The following is a 24,667-nucleotide window of genomic DNA, read 5'->3' as shown; positions in this document are numbered from 1 at the left end:
ATGCTCCTTAATCCCTCAAGCTTTTAAACAAAGCCTTGTCTTACCTTCAGCAGTTCCCCTAGAGCTGCTGAGCTCTGACTTGTTAAACTCTTGCAATAATCATCCCGTTTCCCCCACAGAGCTGGGGGGCCTAATCCCTGACAAGGACAGAGCCCGGCATTTCTCAGCATGTTTGAAGATGGTCCCTGCCCAAAGGGGGTACAGCCTAAATGGACATCAAATGGGGATCACTGTGGAGCAGGGAGAGGCACTTTGAGGGACTGAGACACCACTAATTGAGCTGAAGAACAGCATTCCTGGTGTTGCATCTTTGTGAGGAGGGCACTTGTGAAGAAAAGACACCTCAGCTGCCCTGTGACATTCATATGACTTTACCAAACTCCTGGAACTCCAAAGTTTTTCTTACCAGAACACACTTCAGCCATGAGGCCAGGCTCCCAGTGGAGAAATGGCCAGAGTCACAAAATGGGGATAAAATAAAATTCAGACTTTTCCAAAGAGTGAATGGGCTTTGAATAGCAAGTTTCAATCTACAAATCTGTGTGCAGACAGGAGCGTATCTAAAAGGACCATTAGGGAACAAAGGTGTGGTCATGGTCTTGTTGCAGTTTAAGAACTGTGGAAAGTCAAGCAACAAGAGCTGGACAAGAAATTCAAGAGTCTTCATGTTTAGCTGTGATGCTCAGGGGCCTTTCACAATGGCTCCCCTCTTATCAGCTCCTGCCTTATCTACCTTCTTTTTTCCCAAGTGACACATGGAAATGTGAGAAAATGAATGCCCCAGAGGCTGCCATCAGCTTTCAACAAGGAACAGCCTCTTTATTGTCTGCAGGAGGCAGGTCTGAAAGGCAAGGAACCACAACAGACAAGTCATGGAGCAAGAGAAGCCTGCAGCCCTTGGGCAGACTGCAACAGGCAGGTGAGGAGGGAGGGAAACCAGCTCTTCCCAGAACATCTGTCTCCATCTCTGCCTAAGCCAGGAGAAGTTTAATTATCTGACGCTGGAAAATAAAGGAGAAAAAGAGCCTGTCAATAGCAGCCTGCCCAGGCAGGAGCCCAACACTCACAGGGGCAGCTTTTGCCCTCATCTCATGAAGGAGGCCTGCAGAGACCTTGTCTTTGCAGCCCAGTGGCTGGAGCAGCTGCAGCCCTGAATCTAAGGGCTCTAAATGTGAACAGGTTCCAGCACATCAGCTGCACCACAACAATTCCCAATTCCCAACTCCTCCACCCAGGTAGCCCAGCCCTCTGCTATTGCTGAGAAGCTCCCTGTGCTCAGGCTCTGTTCAAGGAGAGGGACAGAACCGGGCACACACGAATGGTCAGTGCAGAGCTGACAGTTCACAGCTTTCCAGTTTGCACCTTCACATTAAGGGCAGGCACAGGCTTTACAGTGCCAGTAAATCCATATACTTGTGCTAAAAGCCATCACTTTAGGACAGTCTGTTCCAATACACTGGAGACATGAGGAGCTCGAATCTTGAATCACACCCAGGCAGCCACGGCTGGAGAGAGTTTGTAATAGGCTGGAGTTGGGAAGACAAATGCCAAGGCAACCTTAAGCACTGGAAGCTGGATCCAATTCTGTATTTCAGCACAGGGGAGCTCAAGGAAACCATCTTCCACTTCTGACAGTATTTATGAGCAGTGTGTTGCTGGTTCTGTCCAGACAGAGTTAAGCTCCAGGTGGCAAAGCTGCACCCCCAAAGGATGAACCTCTCACCCTGTGTTTCACTGCACAGGGAATCCTGAGGTGCTGATCTTTTCTCCTGGTTTGACCTGAGGAGCAGTGAGAGATCTCACACTGTGAGCCCTCTGAACAAGAGATCCGTGCCTGGTCAGCCTCCCATTAATGAGTGGATCATGGTAGCTGGTGTCAGTGACATGTGGATTGTGCTGCTTCTTGGCCTGTGTCCTTTCAGGGAAGAAAACTATTTCTCCATTAGACTGCACAACTCAATTGTCAGTTTTTCCAACACATCTACTAATTTGGGTCCAGACTACTCAGTATCTCAGTACCCAGGGAACAAGATATACTCAGTTTTGCAAGACTGGCTGCACTGGCAGCCATGAACACGGAAGTGTCTGTGGTGGGAAGTGTAAGGCAAGTTTCTTCAACCCACCTAAAGGAGTAACCACAACCAAGTGCCAGAGCACCATTTTACTGCCACACAAAATTGCTGTCCCTAATGGCAACCATTAGCCCACAGGCACTCTGCAAAGGAGGGCTCTGCTCCCAGCCCTGACCAACTCCCTGAACTGCCTTCCAGCTGCACCAGGTGAATAGGGAATAGTGAAAATGACAGCAAAACCCCACAGCTTTCACCTTGCTGTTAGAGCTAGGACTGGATTTAAGTGGATGTTGTTGGTAGGGAAGTGTCTCCTGATCTATCAAGAGCTCACCTGTGCACGTCCTCTTGTTTTCATGCAGTGTGTAGCCAACCCTGCAGCTGCAATAGTAGCCCCCCACGTAGTTGTGACAGTGATGATTGCAGAGGGGTTCACCATCCAACAGCTGCTTGCACTCATCAATATCTAATGAGCAAAGCACAGAATCAGGCAAACAACACCCTTCAACAATGTGTTCTCTCATTCTGAGCCGCTCTGTGTTTTGAGAGGTTGGGCTGTTTGCCTTTGGTTGCTGTGCCCTTCTGCACCTGCCTCTGTACAACAAAACATCTCCCACCCCACACCCACAGCACAGAGCAGCACAGAGCACAGCAGAGCACCAACCCCACCACAGCTGTGGCTCTTCCATCTACATCTCTTATCTAAGATCTCATCTCCATCTAAGATCTCTTACCTTCAGCAGCATAGAAGGCCTCAAAGCCCGTGAATGGTTTCTCATTGGAGTAGTCGGAGCGGAACACCACTGTGAGGTGGTTGTCCATGGAGATGTACGTCTTGTTGCCTGGAGCCTCTTCAGTGTCTGTGCTGTCCTTTCCACACAGTGTAGCCAAGGTCTTCCCACCAGAGCTCAGCTGGAAAACAGGCAGACAAATCCACCAGATGAGCACAGAGCACTGATCTTCCCAACCTGCCGCCATGGCTTGGAATCTTTTGTTTAACGGTGTGAGGAAGGAGGTCTGGATGCTCTCAAAATGTGCTTCTGGAGATCAGTCTACATCCAAGGACAGATAAGAGAAGATTTCCCTCATTCTCTGTGATTTAGCCCCATAATTTTGTCTCCCTTTTTCCTTTCTTTTTAACTTGGTGCTCTCAGTGACAATCAGATCTTGGTAAAAAGCCCAAGGCAACTGGGGTGAAAAGAAAAAGTTTCACACACTGACAAATTCAAACGTATAGTAAAAGGTGTCTTTAAATGAGTGACTCACTTGCTCTATGATTCACCTATTACAGTTTCAGTTCTTAATTTATCTTTAATACAAGAGAAATGTTCTGACACACGGGGTTTATGCTGGGCATGGCAGAGAGGGAGCTATGTGCTACAGACCTACCAGAAAGGAGTACTCCATCCTGCCCAAAGGAAAGTACATGAAGAGCAACATGGATCTGGGGAATGGGAGCAACTTGCCACATAACACCATGGAAGTGAGATCTTTCTAAGTGGGAAGAGCCTGGTTTGGTTCTATCAGATGGAAACTGGGCTTGCACACTCCCTGTGTACACAGCTCCCTCTTGGATGTGCATCAGGCCCACACAAAAAAGTTCTTCCTGAGGTTGTTTGTCACATTAGCCAGCAGACACCACAGCCAGTGCCCGCTCAGACAAGCTGACAGCACCTTGTTTAGACCATCACTTATATTTTATGGTCTCCCAGTTCTGCTTTCTTGTCCTGTAGGCCTCAATAAATACATCATTTAGAAATCAGCTGAGCCTGAACTTTACAAGCAGACTAGAATCAAGTGCCTACAAGAGTTTTATTGGTCCTACATGTGCCCAGGATCACATAAACACAGTTTTTAACAGCTCAGCCTGCTACATGTCACCCCATCCTACACATACCTTCACATAATCATATTCACAGAGGTAGGACAGCTCCAGGTTGAAATGGGTGAAGTAGATACGGACAGAATATCCCTTGGGGACAGTAATATTCCAAATTCTCTCCTTGTGGTTTGGGTAGACATTTGGAAAGTTTGGGGACGTGATCCTCCCATACATTTTCTGTGGCACAATACTGCTCTTCACTCCACTGTAGAGCACAGCCAGCAAGACAAACAGCCTGAGTCAAGGAACAGAGATTAACAGAGGAAGAGTGAGCATTAACTCAGATCATAGCCCAAAACCACACATCTAAGTTGCCAGGCTCGAGACCAAATCAGGTATTTCAGCACGCGCTGAAATCTTCATGCCCACCACCCTTCTCATTTGACAGTGGAAGAAATCGGGTGGAATCAGTGCAGCCATACTCCAGTAGCAGCTAAACAAGATGAGACACATGTTCCTGCCTTCCAGAGCCTGCACAAAGCCAAGTGGCCAGAGGAGCTGGGGAGGGCCCTGCCACCGCACTCACCTCATGGTGCTGCTCTCCTGTCCGAGCCTGCTCCGCTCTGAGCCCCGGGCAAGGAACCTCTGCTGGTGTATTTGCATTTGGGGGTGGATGTATTTACTGCGTGTGCTCTGCTGTGTTTGTCTGGATGTTGAACTCTGATGTTTATCTCCCTTCCACCCCCTTCAGCCTGCTGAGTTCTGGGAACAGCAGTCACTAAAAACCAGGCTTGTGTTCAGGCTTCAGTCAGGGACGAGGAGAGGCAGGCAGGGACGGAGCGGCTGGCTCAGGAATGCTGCAGGCTCTTGCAGGGAACTGTAGTATCGCTGCTCTGTGGGAAGGCGGCAGTGGGAGGAGGTGGCTCAGTGTCTGCGCAGGGAGTGCGGGGAGCTGGGCAATGTTCTTTCCCCTCTAACCAGCTGATCCACAATCCTACTAATGCAACCAGCACGGTACTGGGAGTAGTTCCTTCTGTTGTCAGAGCAGAAAGGCGTTAGGGACAAAATAATGGGGCACATGACAGTGTTTTTAGAATAGTGAGGAGCCTCGTTAGGTGGTTCTGTGTAATGGCACAGAAATACTCAGGGACACCACACTACAGCACACACGAGTTTCAGAGATGCCAAAGTCTTCCAGTTCTCAGCTGTACATTTTAACCCAGTGCAAACCTGCTCCAAGCCTTATTCATATGCATGGGTTGCTTTTTACCCTGCCCATCCTGGAACGCCCATAAGGTAAAACAGGCACGCTAAAAAAAATAACTCAAATTTCTTCTAAACATTGTGGGTCCACAGAGGGATTTCACACCGCCCAGGGAATTCAACTGGGAGAGTCAATGCCTATAGGACATAAAGCTTTATTAATTCCACTGCTTGCAGGCTGCTTCTTTCCAAGTCAGCACTTAGTTTCCCCACAAAACTCCTATTCCAGTGCACATGGAGACAGGCCCAAATTTAAAAGAGGGTGAAAAGCCAGATACATTAATGCTGAGCCTAGGTCCACCTCTTCCTTGACAAAACTGGACAGAGAGTGGGAAAACTGGTCTGTAGCAGGGAACAGACCACTGCACTGCACAGAGAGAAAATTTATCCAGAGATATCCTTTAATTAAATGGACACCTTTTGAGCAGCCAAAAAATCATTACCCCAGGCAGTGAAACTGCAGGAAAGCAGGAGTTATTACATGAGCAAAAACTAAGGCAAAGAAACCATTCAGCAGACTGCAAACAGAAAATACCATTTAATAAAAGTGAAGGAGAAAGTAGTAGCAGTAATAATTAATTGTGTAGTAGCAGTACCTACAAACACAGCTAATGGACAAGAACCCAGAGGGGATTGGCTTTTCCCATGGCCCACTAGCTGTTAAAATGATCCTATCAACAAGATAGATGTGGACCTTAAACTGGCTGGAAATGAGGGAAGAGAAGGAAAATTTTGCAAAAAAAAAAATCAATCGGTGCCTAACTGAGCTGTTGCCTGATTCCCTCAGGCAAAAATACTTCCAGAAGCATCCCCCATCAGGCTTCCTGCTCGGTTCAGTGGCAGAGGCACGGAGAGTCAACTCTGATCTTAGGTCTGAAAGGTTTCTCACAGCCCTGAATTTGATGAGGCCCCTGCAGCTGAGGGTTACTGGACCCAGACAGCTGCCTTAGTAAACTGTACCCCTGGAGCCTGAGAAGATGAATGCTTGGTGCACACACAGCTTTCCCCTGGCACGGTCTGGGGAGAAGCACCTGATGTGAACCACGCCAAAAACACTGACCCTGTTTCTCCATCCAGAATCCTTCCAGCTCCAAGGGCCACTGGGCTCAGATCACCAGGTGCAGTAGTATTTTGGGAGCACTGTGACAGCAGACCTCAGGCCACACAGATGCTCCTCTTGTCCCCAGTCTCCCCTTGGCACAGGACTGAGCCAGCCCTAAGGCTGGGTGCACTTCATCCATGTCACTGCAGCTTCCAGTGCCCTGGGACTTGCTGAGTTACTGATTCACTTTAGGAAATGTGGGTGTTACCTGGAATGATGCCTCCTGAGAAGTCTGACCAGCTGTCTTCTTGTGCCCCTGTCTCCTTCCATGCTGAGGGCTGACTGAGGGAGCACAAAGGTGAGCTGCATTCTCAACAGAAACGCCAGGCCAAGGTTCAGAGAAAGGACTTCCCTTGGAAAAAATAAATCCTCTGTGGAATGGAAGAGTATGGAATGACATAGAGATTTTGGAGAGTCCTTGTCTGAGCCCACACTTTCCTTCAGACACTGTACAGTCCCCCAGAATATGCTTTTACTACTTGACACTGAGGTCTGTCAAGGAAAGGTTTCAAATCCCTCCTGTGGCAACAGGGAGTGCAGACAGCAAAGTCAGACACATGAATAAACCAGCAAAAGCAGAGCTGCTCAGCCAGCACAGTGCCTCAGGCTGGTACCAGAGACTGGATCTCCACTTTGCCTGCAAAACCAGACACCAGCAGGAACCAACCAAAAAGATGAGAAGGCTGGAAAGCAGCTTTGCTGCTGGGGCTGCCACCTAAGTGCTGTGAGATCCAGGCTAAGGCATGGGGCAGCCCTTCAGTTCAGATTTCCCTTTGACCTCAAGTTTTAAAACTGCAAAAATATCACCTGAGGTAGCCTTTGCCTAAGCTGTGTTCCTACAGAAAGAGTTTCAGTTGTAACAAACTCTGAGCTCCTGTAAAAATGAAATCAATACAGCTCCACCATCCACTTAATCAAAAAAGTCCCAGACAGCTCTATTCTCAAATGGACCATGCAAAACCACACAGTGTCTCCAGAAATCAGCTTGTGCTGGGGACAAAACCACCTCCAGGTCTTTGAAAGGCAGCACCTGCACTCTGGCAGCAATGCCATGGAAAGCACTGCAGTCACTGGCTGGTGTTTCGGGTATAATAAACAGCACAGTGAGCACCTGAACGTGCCTCTGGGTCTGAAACCCGGGTACAGTGCCAAAGCAAGAGGCTGGGTCATGAATGGAGGGAAAGCACAGTGCACTCATCTGACAGAGCAGGGCTGTCCCTGCGTCACCAACCAGGGCAGCAAATGAGCAAAAGAGCTGCTTGCTGTGATCCCTGAAGACACTGCTCCCCACTGCCCCTTCTCTCCCAAACGCCAGCTGCCTCTGCAGAGCCCTGAGAGATTGCTGGGATGCTTGTTGTTCCATGGCTAAATCCCATCCTCCTGCACTGAGGGGTTCAGAGGACGGGGGGAAGCAAATGCAGCAGAGGAAAAGACGTTCTGTTTCCTCATCACAAATCAAATAGCGTGACTGACATCAAAAGACAAGCACACAGACGGAGCAAGCAGAGCATGGAGTGGGGCAGGGGGAAGAGCCTGGTTGCTGTGAAACAGAGAAAAAAATAATCTTGCCAGGGGAAAAATAGGAGGCAGGGAAAGCTCCTGCAATGGGGCAAGACATTTTCATCAGTTAGGGCAGGCTTTCCTCCTTCCCACGCTGTCTACTGCCACCTCATTGCTCTATATTCTGTTTGCAAAGACAGGCTCCAGCTGCTACAGTGCTATGGAACATTTCTCCAGCAGGGAAAAAACCACTGGCCTTGGCCTCTTTACCCTGCACAGACTGACTTCCAAAGGACAGCCAATGCAACTCCACAATGTCATCCTCATCTGAAACCTCTCAGATCTGAGCTCGGATTGTCCAGGAAGATCAACAGAAACTCTGCAGTAAAGATGGTGGTTGATAGTTTTGCTCCTCTGGCTTGATCAGAGCTCTCAAAAGCAAGGGTGACCATCACCTGTGTGGGACTGGCCTCAGGCTGGGAAACATGACCTCTTCAGGAGCACTACAGAGCTCACACAATTTATACATCATGTGTGTGTACATACTGAAAATGATGGGTAGGTTCTGTTCAACTGCACAGCTGCAGGATCCATCAGCACATCATTTTCACCTCTGCCAGCCCATCTCAACCACTGCATGGATAGATGTGTGTGTATTTATGCACGTGGCTGTACAAATTCCAGGCTAAATCCCTGCACTGCACACACTCATTCCCTTGGGAAGAGAGTATGACACAAGTAAGAGATGCTGAACACACTACTCTGCCTCCTCCTGGAAAAAACTCCCACTCTGTCGTGGGGAAGGCAGCACAAGAACTGCCCAGGTCAGACTCTTTTCCTCTGTGCCCCCAGTCCCACTGGCCTGGCTCTCAGGAAATGAAGGAGCTCACACAGCTACTGTCTCGCTCCCACCCACACCCTTGGTAGCTGCACTACGTCTGCTGGGTCAGCTCCAAGTCTGTGACTTCACTGGAGCAGCTGCTTGTGCTGGGAAGAGGATTTAGTTACAATTCAGATGCAGCTACAGCCAAAGCTATGAAATAGTGCTGTCTTCTCTCCAAGCAGAGATGCTCTGCACGTTCCAGGCACAGCCAACACATTTTCCCTGGGTAAACCTGCCTCCAAACAGCCAAGAGGGACAAAGGGGGTGGGTGAATCACATGTCCAGCATGTATGTCTTGTCCAACATGAGGTCTCAAAGCAGGGAAGGAAAGTGAGAAGAAAGAAAAATACGACAAACCTCTGTACCAAAGGCCAACCAAGGATAAGCCCATCAGGAACTCCCAACTGTGAACAGAGTGAGGGTAATGAAAAGCCTCCCTCAAACCTGTTGTAGCCTCATTCAGCAAGCAGCTTGGCCCTGCAGAGCAATTAGGAGACTTTTCAGCTCCCAGAACATCCACCCAGGAACCACAGTCTCATTTAGAGAGAGTGGTTTGGGGTTACACACCTGCCAGGATGACTGGAAGGCCTGGAAAGTCACTTGCCAGCTTGGAAACAGCTCTTAGCACGTGCATTCCCTCCAGCAAGAGGATCCACTCGAGCAGCAGCTTCTCTCCAAACCCATTCGCTGTCAGGAGAGAACTGCAAAGCAAGTTTGGCAGAACCATATCCGTCTCCTGCTGGAGTTCCCATGTAATCCTCCACTCTTGTATCCTCTGTTAAACAAGGCTTAAACCTTTCCCTGTCTGCAGAACCAGACCCTGCAGAGCAGAGCAACCACCACTACATCGGGATGAAACCTTGGGTTTTCAAAAAAAGGGGAACCCAGACCTCATCTTCCACCCCAAACCACAGCAGACAAGGTGCTCTCAGCTGAGAGCACAAGGTCTGCCTTTGGAAGTCAGAGCTTGGCTGCTTGTCTCTATTTCCACCTCCCTTCCATTTGTTCCTTCTTTCATGACTGTTCTTCCTCTACATGTATGTGCATTAATTAACACCATGAAGGACTGTACTCTCCTCCCAAATGGACAACTTGCTGAGACTGCAGGAGACAGTAAATTCCTGAGGCTCCCTCCCTGCTCAGGAAGAGGAAGAAGCTGAGAAATGTGCTGAAAAACAGGCTTCAACAGCATCAGGACTGGCAAATTCATTAAACCCACTTGCAACAGGCTCCTCTGCAATTGTGCATAACCTCAATTTTTTTGTAACAAATAGGCTATTACCTCGCTAATCTAGACAAACAGTAAAGCCAGCCCAAAGCATTCCCAAAATAAGAGCTACTGCTCAGACATTAAAGAGTTGGTGTGATACACTGGAATGGACAAATCTTCCCTCTGGCTAAATCCCTCACTGAATACACACGACCTCATTCCCGCCTTGGAGAAAATAGATTGAAAGCGTGTTAGAGCCAACAGTCCCATCAATCAGAACCTGGACATTAAAATGCCTGTAGCACTCCAGGAATAAGAAACAAACCTACCAAGCAACCAGCTGTGCCAAACTTTTGCTGACCACTTCAAAGAAAAAAAATTGCTTTTCTCAACTATTTCAAATTGCTCCCCCTTCAAAGAAGTCTGGGATCTCTGACTGTTCTCTCTTTGGAGGAGAAATTAGGGATACCTTCGAGGTACTAGGTACCTTCTAGAGGTTTTCTAGAAGTAACAAAGACTGGCTTTATCAATCTTATTTTTAAGGTAGAAATGTCAAATCTATTCTTGCACAAAAGAACTGGAAGTGTTCAAACCACTGTCTTTCAGTCTAGATGTAAGCTCATTTTTCACAAAATTCCATCCTGAAGCTCTTGTTTCTTGCCCTAGAGGGGAAAGAAAAACCCCAAGCCTATCAAAATGCAGAGCAAGAGTTGTACCCTGAATGAACATTTTACTCTTCAGCTTTTCTGGTTGACTTTGCTCCCCTCACAGAAATCTTCACAAAGCCATAACATCCAAAACACCATTTGATCCTGTGTCCCTTTGTTTTGGGCCATGTCAAGCACCTGGATTTGAGGTCAGAGTGCTGTTGTTTCACAGAGAAATTTAATTCTGTCTTTTAAAGGAGTGAGACACTTACCTGGCTTCCTTCTCCTCACTTTTCAGCATTATGAAATTCACAATGCCAAAGCTTTGCCAGAAGTCATGACTAAAGCTTGAACAATAGAGGGAATCTGCAAAAAGAAAACAAGAGCTTTTAAATAGAGTTTTCAACAAAACCCAATTAAGCAGAAGCCTCACAAAGGAGGGGTGAGCTCGTGCCAACACAGCACTGTATTCTGACTCAGAAAAATCTGCAATTCAGAGACAGGCAGAGCTATAACCTGGCTGCACAAAACCCAATGCTCAGGTGTTGGCACTCAAATACCGCCTGGATTAAGGAGTTACCTGACTGCTGCACACAGGTGATTACAAATGTGACTTTTTCACACCTGTTGGACACATTGCCACCTGTTTGTATTTACTACCAGCAGGTCCACCACTTGTTGAGTCTCCAAGCTGTGTGCAGAAAAAGCCTACTGGAAACTGCTGAGGTGCCCTGGAGGCACTGGGCCTGCTGGCAAGCAAAGGGAAACTTGGCATATTCATACAGCCCTCTAATTTAAAATTAGGCACAGAGCCTATGAAACTATGTCCTAAATTGCCCCAGCCATAGTAACTGCCAGTGACTTCCACCAGCCATCAGCTTCAGGATCTTACTTTGCCCCAGCAATGCTCAGCTCCACTGGAAAGGCAAACAAAATGATTTGGCTACATGCAGAGTTAATTTTGTACAAGGATATTGGATCTAACCCCATTCCAGCCTGCATGGCAAGGCCCTCAGCTAAGATCTGAGCCCCCTTAGCTAACAATTAAAACTAAAAGAAGAAATTCTGGGGGGGTCAAAGTGAAGATATTTCAGTACACCTGTGTGGGGCAGGCAAAAGGGAAACAGCCTGGCTATGGCATGTGTTCATCTGACGTGGTAAGAGCAATACAGAGCCAGCAAATTAAAAGATCATCACATGTAATTTAAAAGTTTGGCTGGAATCCCCCGAGGCCCAGTGGGAAGAATCTCCGAGGAAAGGAAGATGCTTTGTTTGATGTATGTTAGCAAGGAGGGAACTGAGCCAGAGTGCTCACACAGCTGGGGGAATTGCTCTTGCTGAAGTCAGATTACTCCAACTTGTCTGTTGGCCTGTGCTCAGCAGCCCTGTAATGACCCAGAATTGCAGCTGACAGATTGGTGCTGAGTTTCTCTCGCTGAGGCTCCTGTGTGTGGATGGGCCATTACTCTTTCAATTTTGGGCTCTGATGCCTGTTAACATACATTAGGCTTTTCCATATGGTGCATCTTAGCCTGGTGTCCAGGGCAGCTGCCTGGGCCTCTGTCCCCACCCCCGTGCTCAGGCCCTGGCTAATGAAAATGGATGATGGCCCCAGCTCGGTAATGGGACACAGATGGACCAAATGGTTTTTCGCTTTGAAACATATTTTCATTTAAGAAAGTCTCCAAAGACTGTGAGCTTTTTATTCTTGTATGACTGTAATATTCCCCCCAATACACTGCGATCTTCAGACAGGTGAGGAATCCAGAGATGCCAACTTTCAGTTTAGCTGGATCTGCAAGTCTATACACCAGTGTCCTGTTCTGCTGATGGTCTTGACATGTTCTCACTTTCCTCCTCTCCCATCTCACCTCTTCTGCTCATACTGAAAGATCTGCAGCGTGAGAAGCTGCATTTTTTGGGGCAGATCTGTTAAAAGAAGGCCTGACAGGCTGCTGAACCAGCCCCAGCTGAAGGACTGCACTGCCTCCTACAACACAGATAATAATAATAAATTAAACAACTGCTTTATTATTATGAAAGCCTTGTGCAGACACAGCAGAAGCCTCCACAGCCACATATGAGAACACGTGACTGAGGGCACTGTGCAATGAGCACGGGAATCAGAGGTCACTTTCCAGCAGGACTCTCCATTCTTCCTCTCTGCACTGGGAAGTTCCAGGGCTCGTGAAGCCGCCTCCAACTTTCCGAATTGTTCCTTGTTATTTATGGTTTCTTCCCTCGTGCTAAGCCTCTTCAAATAATTTGGAAATAATCCCCTTAATGCAAGGGCAGTGTTTGCCCATGACATCTCATTTACCAGGCAGTCCATCTTCCCAGAGAGGTGAAGCCTAGTTAAGTGTTTCTGAGGGACAGGGCAAGTGTCTGTATGTGTATGTGTGAAAATGGGATGGGACTCGGGAAAACAATTCTCCTTGAATCTCTCAGCCCTCATTACAATTCCTCTTTTCAGTGCCAGCTCTGATTTATGGGCTGCCATTCAGAGGCTGTGAAGCCCTGCAGCCAGAGCTGACCAGCTGTCAGAGCAGGGCTTACAGAACAGGGAACATATTAACCTGTCTCTGTGCCTGCCCAGATCCCACAGCTGACACTGGAGCTGCCAACGAGGGGCTGTGCCTGGCACATCACCCTGAGCATTGCTGGGGGCTGCGACTGCTCAGAGGGACACACACCCAGAACCAGGGGCAGAACTGGGACATAGCCACATCTTGTGCCCAAGAGAGAGACTTCCTGGACTGTGGTCCCTACCCTCCTGTTTGCTTCCCATTTTTACCCTGGAATGGAGCAAAAAGCCACCAGCAGCATTTCTTCTCAGTCGTTCTGCTTCTAGCCCTCTCTGTCCCATGGAATGACCAGCTGCCTTCCAGCACTGGACAGGGTTCAGTTATCCTTCAGGAAGAGCAATCAGAAGGCACTTTCCAGCCCACTGGCTCCCAGCAGTGGGTAAATTCATCAGTTCAGGGACGAAGATGAGCACTCTTTGTGAGCCAGCATTTCAGAGCACAAGGCCTGCTGTTTGCTCCCCACAGCTCTGGGCTCCTAAAGTGTAAATCCAGCCTTTTAGGCAGCTGCAGCTCCCTGTGTGCACACCTGCACCTCAGCTCCTGGCAGGGCACCTCTCACCATGGGACTGATTGGACTCTGACTGGATTGGCAGCACATGGCCAGGGACAGAGCTCTCAGGAGCAAAGAAAAGGCTTTCATGGAGACTTATCCTGACCTCTGGGTTTCGCTCTGAGCAAGGGGCTCCCTGCACAGAGCCTTGTCCTGATCGGAAGAATTAAAAGCTCTGTGTAAAATGTTATGTCTCCCTTTCTCTATTATATAGAAATACTCTCCCTTTCTCTACTAATTAAGCTGCTGCCCATGCCTGGTTCATTAACTAATGCAGACCAATATACTCAGTGCTAGCTGGATAATCTGCTCTTGTTCAAATACATAAACAAAGCCACGCTGAAAACAACCAGATCTGAAGACTCTCCCCTCTATCCAACAGTGACCAAATGTGTCTTAAGTGATGGACTCTAAAATCATCATCTGAGGAACCAAATATCTCCTGGACAATTTCCGGAAGGTACAAGCCAGGAGTGGGCAGCTTTCCACAGCCATAAATCATTGGCTTCTTCAATGGCTGTCAAGAAGAGACTAAAACACACTAGCCAAGCACAGCCTAGTAAAACTGAAGACATTTTTAACAGCAGCCTTACAATAGGAAGTAGGCCTGACCTCAAGCCAAATTCAACAAGGTCCCAGCTGTAAAGATTGCTCGTAATTTTTTTTTGTTTTACGCTAAACATTAATTGGTTTAAAACAAGAGTCCTCCAGGTCCCAAAGGTACTGCTAGAACAGAAATTCCTCATTCCCAGCTGAGTGCCCCGAGCCCAGGGAAACAGTATGCTCTCTCCTCTGGCACAGCTTATTCCCCTGTGCACTCTGTCCTTCTAGACAACAAGCCTCATCCAGCCCAGCCAACCACTCAGGGCTGAGACACTCTCTGGGGAGGTGCAAGACATGGATTTGAATCGTTCACATTTCCTTCACCTCCCAGACGCTTCCTCTGAGACTTTCTATGAGCCCTACATAATGTTAACAAGTGGGAAGCAGACATGCTGGAAGGTTTGAATCTGGATTCAAACAGCTCTCTCCAAAGCTCCTCTCTTAAGAGGCTGAAATGCTGGCTTTTCTCTCCAAAGCTCCTGTCTTAAGGGACTGAAATGCTGGCTTTTTTTCATCTGGCACCTCCCTCCCCTGTCTGCAAAACGAAATACAAATCTGAAAGTGAGAGCTCAGTCAGCTCCAGAGGTGCTGGACTTAGCAAAGGGGAACACACGGATCAGACACGCCTGTGACAAGAAGGCTCCCAGGCTCAGCACAGGTAGCTCCTGCTCTCCCTTTGCGTGGGGTACAGCTGTTCCTCAGGCTCTGGGATACAGGCTGGCAGCTCCTACAGCCTCTGCTTGTATTCCCAGGCTTCTGCCAGGGCTTACTCACAGCAGCTGATCAACAGCAGTGAGCTGTTCTCCATTAGCTCCTGTCTCACTTACATGACACAGGCTCCCTGACTCTCAAATATTCCCTGCTCTAAAGGCTAAGAGATTATTATGGAATAAAAAGCAACTTTACCCACAATAGATATTCTGCAGTAATGCTCTGCCAGAATCTTCATCCTGAAGGTTCTCCCTATGCTGACAGGTCCCACTTTGCTGTGTGTCTCTGGATAACTGATTTTTACCTCCCTGCACTTCATCTACTGCCTTAGTGGTAACTCTGACTGTAATTCCTTATGAATCCCTGACAAAAAGCTACATCTCTTAAATCCTTGTTGATGCAGTAGAGAGCACCTTCTGATTTCCCATCTTCAGGCTTTTACAGTGCACAGACCTTTACACCACAGTGTCACCAAAAAGCACAACACATTAACACCCTGCCTGTCCTTCTGACCAAGCCTACAAAAACTGCAGCGCTCCAGCAACTCCTCCTCAATCCCTGGAATCCTCCTCTCAAATCCCTGCAAGTTCCTTCAGGGTTCAGCAAAGACAGGAAAAATCCACTGTGCCAGACATCCTCCCAGTTCACCAAGTCATTTGTACTCAGGATTTCCTGTGTTGCACATTCTTACATGAAGCTACTGGCGAGTGAATGGTCAAGGTAACAGAAACTTTCACCGAGCAGTTTTCATGGAATGTAAAAGGCATTTACAACCCGCTGCTGCTGCTGAGGGCTTTGTGAAAGCAGGAGCTCAGAGAAGTGACTGAAGTTAAATTTTCAAAGCCCACTTCACAGGGAAGAGAGGCTTTCAGAGCTCAGAGAACAAGGTCACTGAACTAACTATTTACAGAGAGTAACAAGGAGGGAACAAATGCCTTGTTTGACCACCTGTGTTATTCTTCCACTCAACAAAACCCCACGTGGAAGGAAGGTCAGCAGAGCCATGGGCAGGGGTACACGAGGCATCATAGTTAAAAACAAGATACAAAGCAATGTCTCTTAGATCACCAAGATCAAGGCATAAGGCAAATCTCCCAGCCCAAACCACCAGGAAAGATAAATAAAAGTAGCACTTCTGTGTCACAGGAATGTTGTAAAGTTTGTTGTTATCTAAACCACCAGCTTCTCAGATGGATGTTGTCAAAAACAAGCATCCCACAGGAACACATTCTGTGAGCCACTACATTAATCTATGACCAAGAGCAAGAGCAGAATTCCCTCCACACTGGAAAAAAAATTCCCCTTTAGTGTAAACCCAGTTACTCTTTCCCAGTTTGCATCTAACTGCTCATATGCCATCGACCTCAGAAACAGATTTTCTTTTAAATAAATGGGCTGACTGCTTTTCAAACACACGTTCAGTGTTTCTGAGCAGAGCCAAATATAATAACAACATAAGACAAAAGACACCCTGTGCAGCCTTATGCTTCATTCTCCCTGCAGTACCAGGTTTAACTTCAATTTTCTGTAGCTGTAATCAATGCCAAAGGTGCCTCGCAGGCCACGCATTGCTTGAGACTGACAGGCACAGGACCACCAGACAGGCAGCCCTGTTGTGCTCCCACTAAATTTAACTCCATTTGTGGCTACCTGCAGACTGACAGGATCTTTGTAAGTCTGGTCAGATTGGAACCCTCTCCTTTGTCTGAAGCTGAAAACGCACACGGTGTATTAAAACGAGATCTTCACCACAAAAGCACGTACAAACAAGTCACCATGGAGGGTACTACATTTCAAATAAACACCTTCCTAGTTCCTCTGTCATCCACATATCTGTCCACATATGCATGTGCTTTGATCTCGGAGTAAATGAGGTTTACTCTGTTCTCACCAAGGTATAACCTACCTTGGACTACTTCACATATACCAAGGAATAGGATATGCAGCCACAGAGTTACCCCTGGGTACTGAATATGCTGTAGGTTCACAGCTGAACTTGTCCCCATGATAATTTATTCACTTGTGTGCAGTTGATGCATAAGCATGAGCTACCTTGAGGTTAAAAACATTAAAAAAAAAATAAACACAGTGAATACCACTGAACTAGTTGGATTAGGTGAGGTCAGCACTGTGTGTGCTAGCTGACTTTAAAAGTTTGCCTTTGACATCTTTTTTCCTTTTAATGTGTCTTTTTCACATTTTTAAAAATCTCATAGGTATTTTGCACTTGCTCATACAGACACACATTATTCTGAGCTGTGACAAGACTTTAAAGTACATCAGCTATTGCACCTAAAAGAGAAATAGCATGCTCTCACTGCTGTCTACTTGACACATGCCATTAGAAGGCTCACAATTTGTTTGTGAAAATGCAAACAGAAAATGGCCAGATATGTCACATATTTATCAAGCTCCTCCCAGTGAAGGTGATTTCTCCTGCCACACTCCCTGACACAAGTCTTCGGGCAGGACCTCACATTGCTTCAGCCTCAGCACGTCGACTTACCGAAGAAACTGCCCCGTCCGATCCAAGTCAAACACTGATTTCAGCTGATGAAAGGAAGGAGCTGTGCTGGCCCCTGTCCACAGCACGTGCGCTGGCGACTCACACTTCCCCTTGGGGCTCAGCCAGCGCCTCAGCCTGCCTTAGCAGGAACCATCTGTGGGGATGAAAGAGCACCTCAACTTCCAAATTTACTTCCAGCCTTGAGAGCAGCCAGACTCCTCTCTCCTCCAGGAACCACTAAATAATACAGCACACGGCTTCCTGAACAGGCAGGCTCTGCCAGGGGCAATCCCTGTGTCCATGTGCTCTGGGGTTTCTCTTTTTCACTACACATTGTCTTGAGCATTCTGATCACAGACCAGATTTAATGGTGGATAATAGGGCAATTCCTATGAGAACACTTCTAAGGTGTTTGCATCCCGGTTGGTCACATACTGCTACACAGGTCTTAGTAATAGTAATGGCCATAATTAGCTCTTATACAGCACTTGCCTCTTTTTATAATTTTTCCTAAGATACGTAGGTGTAGAGAGCTTTCACTTCATTTTAAGGACAGGGAAACTGAGGTAATGAAAGGGAGGTAATGATGAAATTTAAATGCCAGCAGTAACATGAGGCACAAAACCAGGTCTCCATCCTAGCTGGGTGCTTCAGGCAACACAGCTGGGAAGCTCCATATCCCATTACCCATATACCGAGTCACCGAGTTCCCCCAGCAAGGATCTTATTTTTCATTATGGAGTGAAAAATAAAACAAGCCACAGGGCTCTAACTCCTCCTGCAAGCCAGAGACAACACGGCCAGAAATTTCTGTGGCAAACGACACGGTGCAAATGCAGTGTGAGCAGAGTGGCAGCAGCCAGCCCGTGGAGGTGCTGGAGCTGTGGTATCACTCATTACTGGGAGAGAGGGGCAGCGTTACCTCAGCTGTCAGAAAACAGGCTGGCTGCTGATTAATGCAAAACGCTGCTGTTGAGATGAGCGACCTCATGGTCACTGGCATCCTCAAACAAAATGTAAAGGCTCAAAAGGAAGGCATTACAAATATCTACCTTTCGTTCTCATCAGGTCTTGGGGACGGGCTCAGTAACGCTTAAGTCTGTTATTTTGTGTGGCCATTGCCAGCAACGTAAGAGATCTCTGAAATTCAACTCATTAATACTAAGGATTAAAGCAGATAGGGCAATTGAATTTCATACCTTTTTTTTTGCCAGCATGTGAGAGCAAGGACTCAGCAGTCTTCTACAGAGGGAAATACCTGTGAACTCACACACACCTATTGTCCATCGCTCTTCACTACCTGTCAGTTCTAAAAATAAGGTTCAAGAAGCTCCTCAGCAAGCCCAAAGGAATAAAACTACAGACCCTGCTAAATAGCACCCAAGAAGGTAAGTAAGAGAACCCAGGTGTTTTTTGATTGTTTCTAAGCAAGATGAGAAGACACCAAGAAACCTGAAGAGAATCAGAGCAGAGTCAGAGCTATTGAACCTGGGATCACAGCCCCTTGATTTCATTATTTCAGCCCAAAAGCACCCCAGGAACTGCTCTGACAAACAAGAACTGGGCCAGGCTCTAGGCATGTCTCCCCCTCCGCAGCACCCCCAGGCACTGCCCCTGCACCCCACACCTGCACAGCACTGCCTGGGTGCTTCACCCAGCCATCCCCAGTCCCAGCCGGCATGAAAAGGAGCACAGGGAGCTGCAGTGGCACCAAACCAGTCTCTCTCCATCGTGGCACGGCACCTTATCCTGACCAGGGCTGGCACTGAGGACCCTCCCCATGGGGCACAGCCCTGGCTGCCCAGCGCCTCACCGCACACCCACCTGGTCCCTCAGAGGCTGAGGGGCAGCTGCAGCAGCTTTAGGGATGGCTGTGCCCCTGCTCCACTGAGGGGCTCCTCTGGCCTCACAGCCCCCACACAACTGTGAAGCCCCTTCCCAAAATGGCCACCCACAAACCACCCCCCATGGCTGACCCACAAAATGGCCGCTGCCCCCCACAGCCACCCCACAAAATGGCCGCCACCCCCCATGGCCGCCCCACACAGAGGCACAGACAGTCCCCGAGGCGCCATGCTTTATTCTGAGGGGTGGAGGGCACAGCAAGGGGACTGGGGAGGACAAGGAAGACAAGGAGTGGGGAGGGTGTTTGCAGACTGGCAGGGCCAGGCTGGGCAGCACTAGCAGGAGGTGAAGGTTTTCCAGAAGAAGTTCTTGCAGGGCGCCTTGCGCTCCCGCTGTGAGAGCTGGGCGAGCCGGCCCAGCATCGCCCGCTCCTCCTCCAGCTTGCCCTCCTCCTCCAGGTCCGGGGCGGCCACCTCATGCCCCACATCCACGCCGTCCAGCAGGCCTGCCAGCATCTTCAGGATGGCGTCCTTCCGCACTGTGCTCTGTTCCTGTGGGCAGAGAGCAGGGTAAGTGACACACGGAGAGCCTGTCCCCCACAGCCATCGAGATCCCTTCGTGTCCCCCTGCCATCCCTGGTGTCCTGCCCTCGGAGCCGATGCTTTTCCCATCGGCAGAGCTGTGCCAGAGCTGAGGGATCTGTGGCTGCTGAGGGCACTGCTCCCGTCTCCCCTCCATGTCCAGCTCAGCCAGCTGGACCCTCACATGTGCCATGTTATAGCTGGAAAAGAGCTGCTAACAAATAGGCTTGAATTGGCTGTGAAGTCCCTCGCTGCCGGCACTAATTAAATTTCAGTGAATGCCAAGCTGCCTCTTCCCCTGGTCAGACCGTGCTCCCTTCACTGCTCTGACTGCCCGGCATCCACCTTGGGAAGGTCAGGGAAAAGGCACAGGATCCTTGGAAGAGGCACAGGGTCCTGAGCAATATTAAATTAAGCTCACGGGGGGATGTACCCCACTGTAAAACGAAATGCAACAAGGAGAGGGATGCCCCAAAGTCTGCAGCAAAATATGGCATGAGCGGAGACAGGCAGCTGTATTTCTAGAACAAGAACCTGTGTTTCCATAGCCTGATCCTGGGGGAAGGTGGGATGAAATGGGAGCTGCTGAGCTCCATCCCTTTGCTGTAGCAGAGCCTGTGTTTTGGGGTTTGAGAGATTTCTGCCAGTACAAGCCGTGAATTATTGTGTTTCTCTCAACTTTACATTTAGCAAATCTGAAGAATTATCTCATGCCTGAGCATTCCTGGTCTCTGTGGCTCCTTAGCAGGGACAGCTGGTACTGGCCAAGCTGGGATAGATGGTTTGACAGGAACAGATCCTGTTTCCCATGCGGATGGGAATCTTGGAAGCACATTTCCATGTCAGTCCTCACAAATGCCATATTTACTGCTGGGACTGCTGTCTCTGTCAGCACCAGCATTCACTAAGGACCACTTGGTGAGCAACTCAAAAGATGGATAAATACAGGCAGCAGCAATTATCCCGAGTTTACATTACAGAGGGTTTATGGGCATTTTTTAATCAGTTTCTTAGCTCTAGTAACAACCCTTGCTTCTGCACAAGGGGAACTGAGGCACAGAAAAGCCCCGTGCTGTATTTGTGGCAGAAGAGAAGGTAAAGACAGTTTGTGCTCATTCTGATTCCTCCTCCTGTGCTGCAAGTACAGAAATGCCTTGAACCTTTGGGAGATAGACTGGGACGGGGGAACCCCCTGTGTGTCTCCTGGGTCTCGTCTTCCTCGGAAGCTTCTTTCCTGGCTGTAAGTGCTGTGTTTGGAAATAACCTGCTCCGAGCAGAGCCAGCGGCCTCAGACTGAGGGGTGGGGAAGGCAAAGCTCAGTCCGTGTTAGGGGATATTCCTTCTGCCTGATCGGCTGTGGCTGTCGGTGAAACCTGGCAGCTCTTCCCTGCACTAATCCACTGCTCACATCCTTTCTGCCTGGAGCTGTGCTCAAAGAGATCCACACTCTCTGGGAGCAGTTTGACGTCTCAGCACGGTGGGTTGGGGCAAACCTTTGGGGAGCTGCTCCGTTCCCTGTGCTCCATCCATCAGAGGGAACACATCTTCCTTTTGCATTGTAATGCATTTTATAGGGGCTTATGTGTAAAATCTCAGTATTTTTCTTACTTAAAACATCTGTCTGAGTTACAGCAGTGGTGACTGCAGGGATTGGTTCATCAGTATCTAACAGGTTTTCAGTTTGTAGAATGCTCTATAATAGATATAATGATTCTCTTTAATTGTATCATTATTTTGTAAGCAACAGTGCGCAGAAGACTAAGAGTCATTACATACGAATTAATTTTTACCAAAGCCTTATTTATCAGTTTATTCCCTACAACTTGTTTCTTTTTTCCCTAGCAGCTGGGATTTGCACCAGAATTTACTTCTTAAGAAAAGAGTTTACTTTTCAAGTGCTGGGTTCGTTACTATAAGAATGCGGAGCTGAAAGTTTCCAGTTATCCCCAGAAGGGTTAATCCCAGGCAGCTGCAGGAGCCCTGATCTGACAGAACTCCAGCCCCAGCACCTCACACTGTGCACGGTTCTTTCTTGCAGCCAGTTTTGTTGTTAATGGGATGTGAGCCCACTCCTGGAGCAGCAAGACACTGATGGATGAGCCAGAGCCAACACTAAGACAGAAAAAACGATGTGGACACGCACAAAGGAGAAGTTGGTGCCTGTGAAACCAACACTGGGATCCTTCCCTTCTCTGGAATAACAGCAGCCTTATGGATACAGCCTGAACTGGACTGATGGCTAACCAGAGCTCAGAGGAACATCAGGGATGGCAGGGAACATGCAGGTGAGAGAACTGCGGGGCGAGGGCAAGAAAACAGGGCTTGTAATCATGTTATGCTATTGCTTCCTACCCCTTTGGCCTCTTAGGGAAACAGCACGGCAAAATAAAGTTATTATAGTGCTCTAGCCATTATAATATTAGGGTTTTGCCAGTTGGTAGGGTAATTATACTGCTATAATAAGTTCTGCCACTGCATAGAGCTGTGCTGGTTCAGAGTGTAATTATTCTAGCAGAACTATGTCAGTATAACTCCCCTTGTGAATACGACTCTGGAAAAAGCAATTTTATTCTGATATAATTACTTCATTTATGATTCCTCTGTTACTTTCCTACTGAACCCATCTTTTAAACATTTGTCCTTCCCATGAGTCCTATTTAAAATATCATCTCCCTTGATCATTTTACCAATTATGTATCTTTTCTCTCCCTCCCTAGTACTCTGCTTTATTCTCTCATGCTGTACCATTTCAGTAATATTTTCTCCTTTTCCCTCTGCTCTCTGCTGTTCATTTTGCCAGTTTTTGCTTAGCTCAGACTTCACTTTTGCAGCCCCTGGCATCTGGTACCTTTCTAAATCAGCTGGGTAGAGCTGTAGGAACAGCCCCAGGGTCAGCAGCACGTGAAGCTGTAGTGCCTTGGAATATAGAGGGGTGGGAGAGTTGTTTGCATCAGGCAAAGCCTAACTGCCCTTATCCCCCCTCCCCTGGCTCCGTCCTCGCCCAGCTCCTGCCCAGGGTGGGTTTTACTCACCCTGGTGCTCTGCATGGCCAGTCTCTCTTCCCCAGGCAGTGCCGTGGCTCTCACACTCCACACCAGCAGCAGCACAGACACCAGGCTGGCCACCAGCTGCATGATGCACGGGCTGGGACTGGTGCTGAACGAGGAAGACTGGGAGAGGGAGCTGCTCCTGGGCTCTCTTCTGCCTCAGACAATGGCTGCAGCCCCTTTTATAGCCCTCCCCCAGCCCAGTGGGTGACGCAAACAATTAAGTCTATATCAAAGGCAAATTAGACTTTGGAGAGGTTGTTAACACTTGGCTGCTTGAGTGGGATACTTCAGTGCCTCTGGGCTCTCCATGTGCCAGACCTGCAGAGACTGAGGAAGCAAAGGCTTGGGACACTCCAGTAACATGCTGTTTCTTCACTCCAAGAAATTGTAGGCACTCTCTGTGCCTCTCCTGGTTAGCTGGATTCTGTTTGGGAAATAACGTTGGGTAGAAGAGGCCACCAGCTTGCACAAACCTGGATGGTTCAGAGGGAAGAGGTAAAACTTCTGGCCACCAGTACTTAGATATGGTCTTGGACCCTCAGCTGGTGTGTCCAAACAGCTCCAGGCTTTCAGGGTGTTTGGATCTGGGTCTCTGCATCCAGCAGTGCATCTCACTGTGGATGCCAACACGCCTGGCTTTCTCTGTAGGGTAACATGGGGACAGAGCTGCAGCTGTGCAGTTATATCCTCTGTCTGGAAAATGCACATCAGACCACCTGGAAGCCTGCTGGGGGTTATGGAGTCTTGTTCCTAGTGTTGCTTCAATCCCTCTTGAACCTATCCCAGGAGTGCAGGTCAACACAGTGGAGATACTGGGTTTAAATCTGTTAAAAACCAAGTACTGGAAGGCTGGTCAGAGCTGGAGCTGCTTTGCCCTGAGAGGCTTAAAAAGGCTCATGCTCTGCTGGCACTGACCACAGGCTGCTTGGAGTGTGTTCCTCCACTCCTGGTCGGCAGTTAACAATACCTCTTCCTTGCCCCAAAAGCTGTCCCAGCAGTGGGACTGGTCTCTGGGCCAGCAGAAAGTGCTGTAGCACTGCTATCTGCATTGTCCCTGTCACTGCCACATGCCCGTGAGATGCAGAGCTGAGATCCCAGCTCACCACCAGCCCTTTCTCCAGGAGCACTTGCCTCAGGGCAACTCTTCCCCTGACCCTAACAACAAATGACAATCAAAAGATAAATTGTTATCCTAATTTAGCACATTAAAAAAAACCCACAGGGAGGTGACTTGGCCCGGGGATGCTGTGGCAGAACTAAGAACAGAAGGCAGAAAAACCTGTTCCCCATTTCTTGCTCTTACCAGCATTACAGAGCCTGGAAACAGCATGATGGAACTTTGCCTGCAAATAATCCAGCTCCTAATGCCAGCTACAGCAGCTCTTGAGGGAAAAGATGCCACCACTTCCATGCACACTGTAAAAGAAATGCTGATTCCCTCATTGAAAGACAGAAAAACCCTTTTCTGAGTCACAGAGCCTTGTGGGGGGAAAAAGTAACAATCTAGCAATTTCTGGAAACGAATTTTCTTGGAAAACTTTGTAACCTCCTTGTTTCTCACCCTCCCCAAGTGAGAGGTGGCTGCCACGCACCACTTCCAGATGAAACATTATCTGTTTCCTTTGAACCTGATCTGGCTGGTTTATCAGAATTGCCGGGTAATGGATTCTGTCAAACACTTCCCAGCCAGCCCGGGGCTGAGGCAGAGCAGGGAAGCTCCAGGGGCTGAGGCAGAGCAGG

The 24,667-nt window shown here is 48.4% G+C and overlaps 2 protein-coding genes across 2 annotated transcripts; both read right to left on the bottom strand.

Annotated features, from left to right (window-relative positions):
* Positions 1-793: 793 nt before the first annotated feature.
* On the bottom strand, positions 794-19,413 carry MASP2 (mannan binding lectin serine peptidase 2). The gene is made up of 7 exons (XM_027702950.1): positions 19,276-19,413; positions 10,769-10,862; positions 6,465-6,608; positions 3,967-4,186; positions 2,804-2,981; positions 2,404-2,535; positions 794-1,001 (listed from the first exon to the last, which is right to left on the bottom strand). Exons 2-7 carry the CDS (start codon positions 10,795-10,797, stop codon positions 988-990), a joined length of 717 nt encoding a protein of 238 aa, XP_027558751.1. The 5' UTR covers positions 10,798-10,862; positions 19,276-19,413; the 3' UTR covers positions 794-987.
* A 101-nt stretch (positions 19,414-19,514) lies between these two features.
* Positions 19,515-24,529, bottom strand: LOC113977116 (somatostatin-2-like). Its single transcript, XM_027702951.1, has 2 exons — positions 22,910-24,529; positions 19,515-19,847 (listed from the first exon to the last, which is right to left on the bottom strand). The coding sequence occupies exons 1-2, from the start codon at positions 23,009-23,011 to the stop codon at positions 19,632-19,634; spliced, it is 318 nt and encodes a 105-aa protein (XP_027558752.1). The 5' UTR covers positions 23,012-24,529; the 3' UTR covers positions 19,515-19,631.
* Positions 24,530-24,667: the final 138 nt, after the last annotated feature.

This window comes from Neopelma chrysocephalum, unplaced genomic scaffold (assembly GCF_003984885.1).
Source record: "Neopelma chrysocephalum unplaced genomic scaffold, ASM398488v2 Primary Assembly neopelma1_200, whole genome shotgun sequence".
Taxonomy (NCBI): domain Eukaryota; kingdom Metazoa; phylum Chordata; class Aves; order Passeriformes; family Pipridae; genus Neopelma; species Neopelma chrysocephalum.
This window is presented reverse-complemented; position numbering and strand designations above follow the sequence as displayed.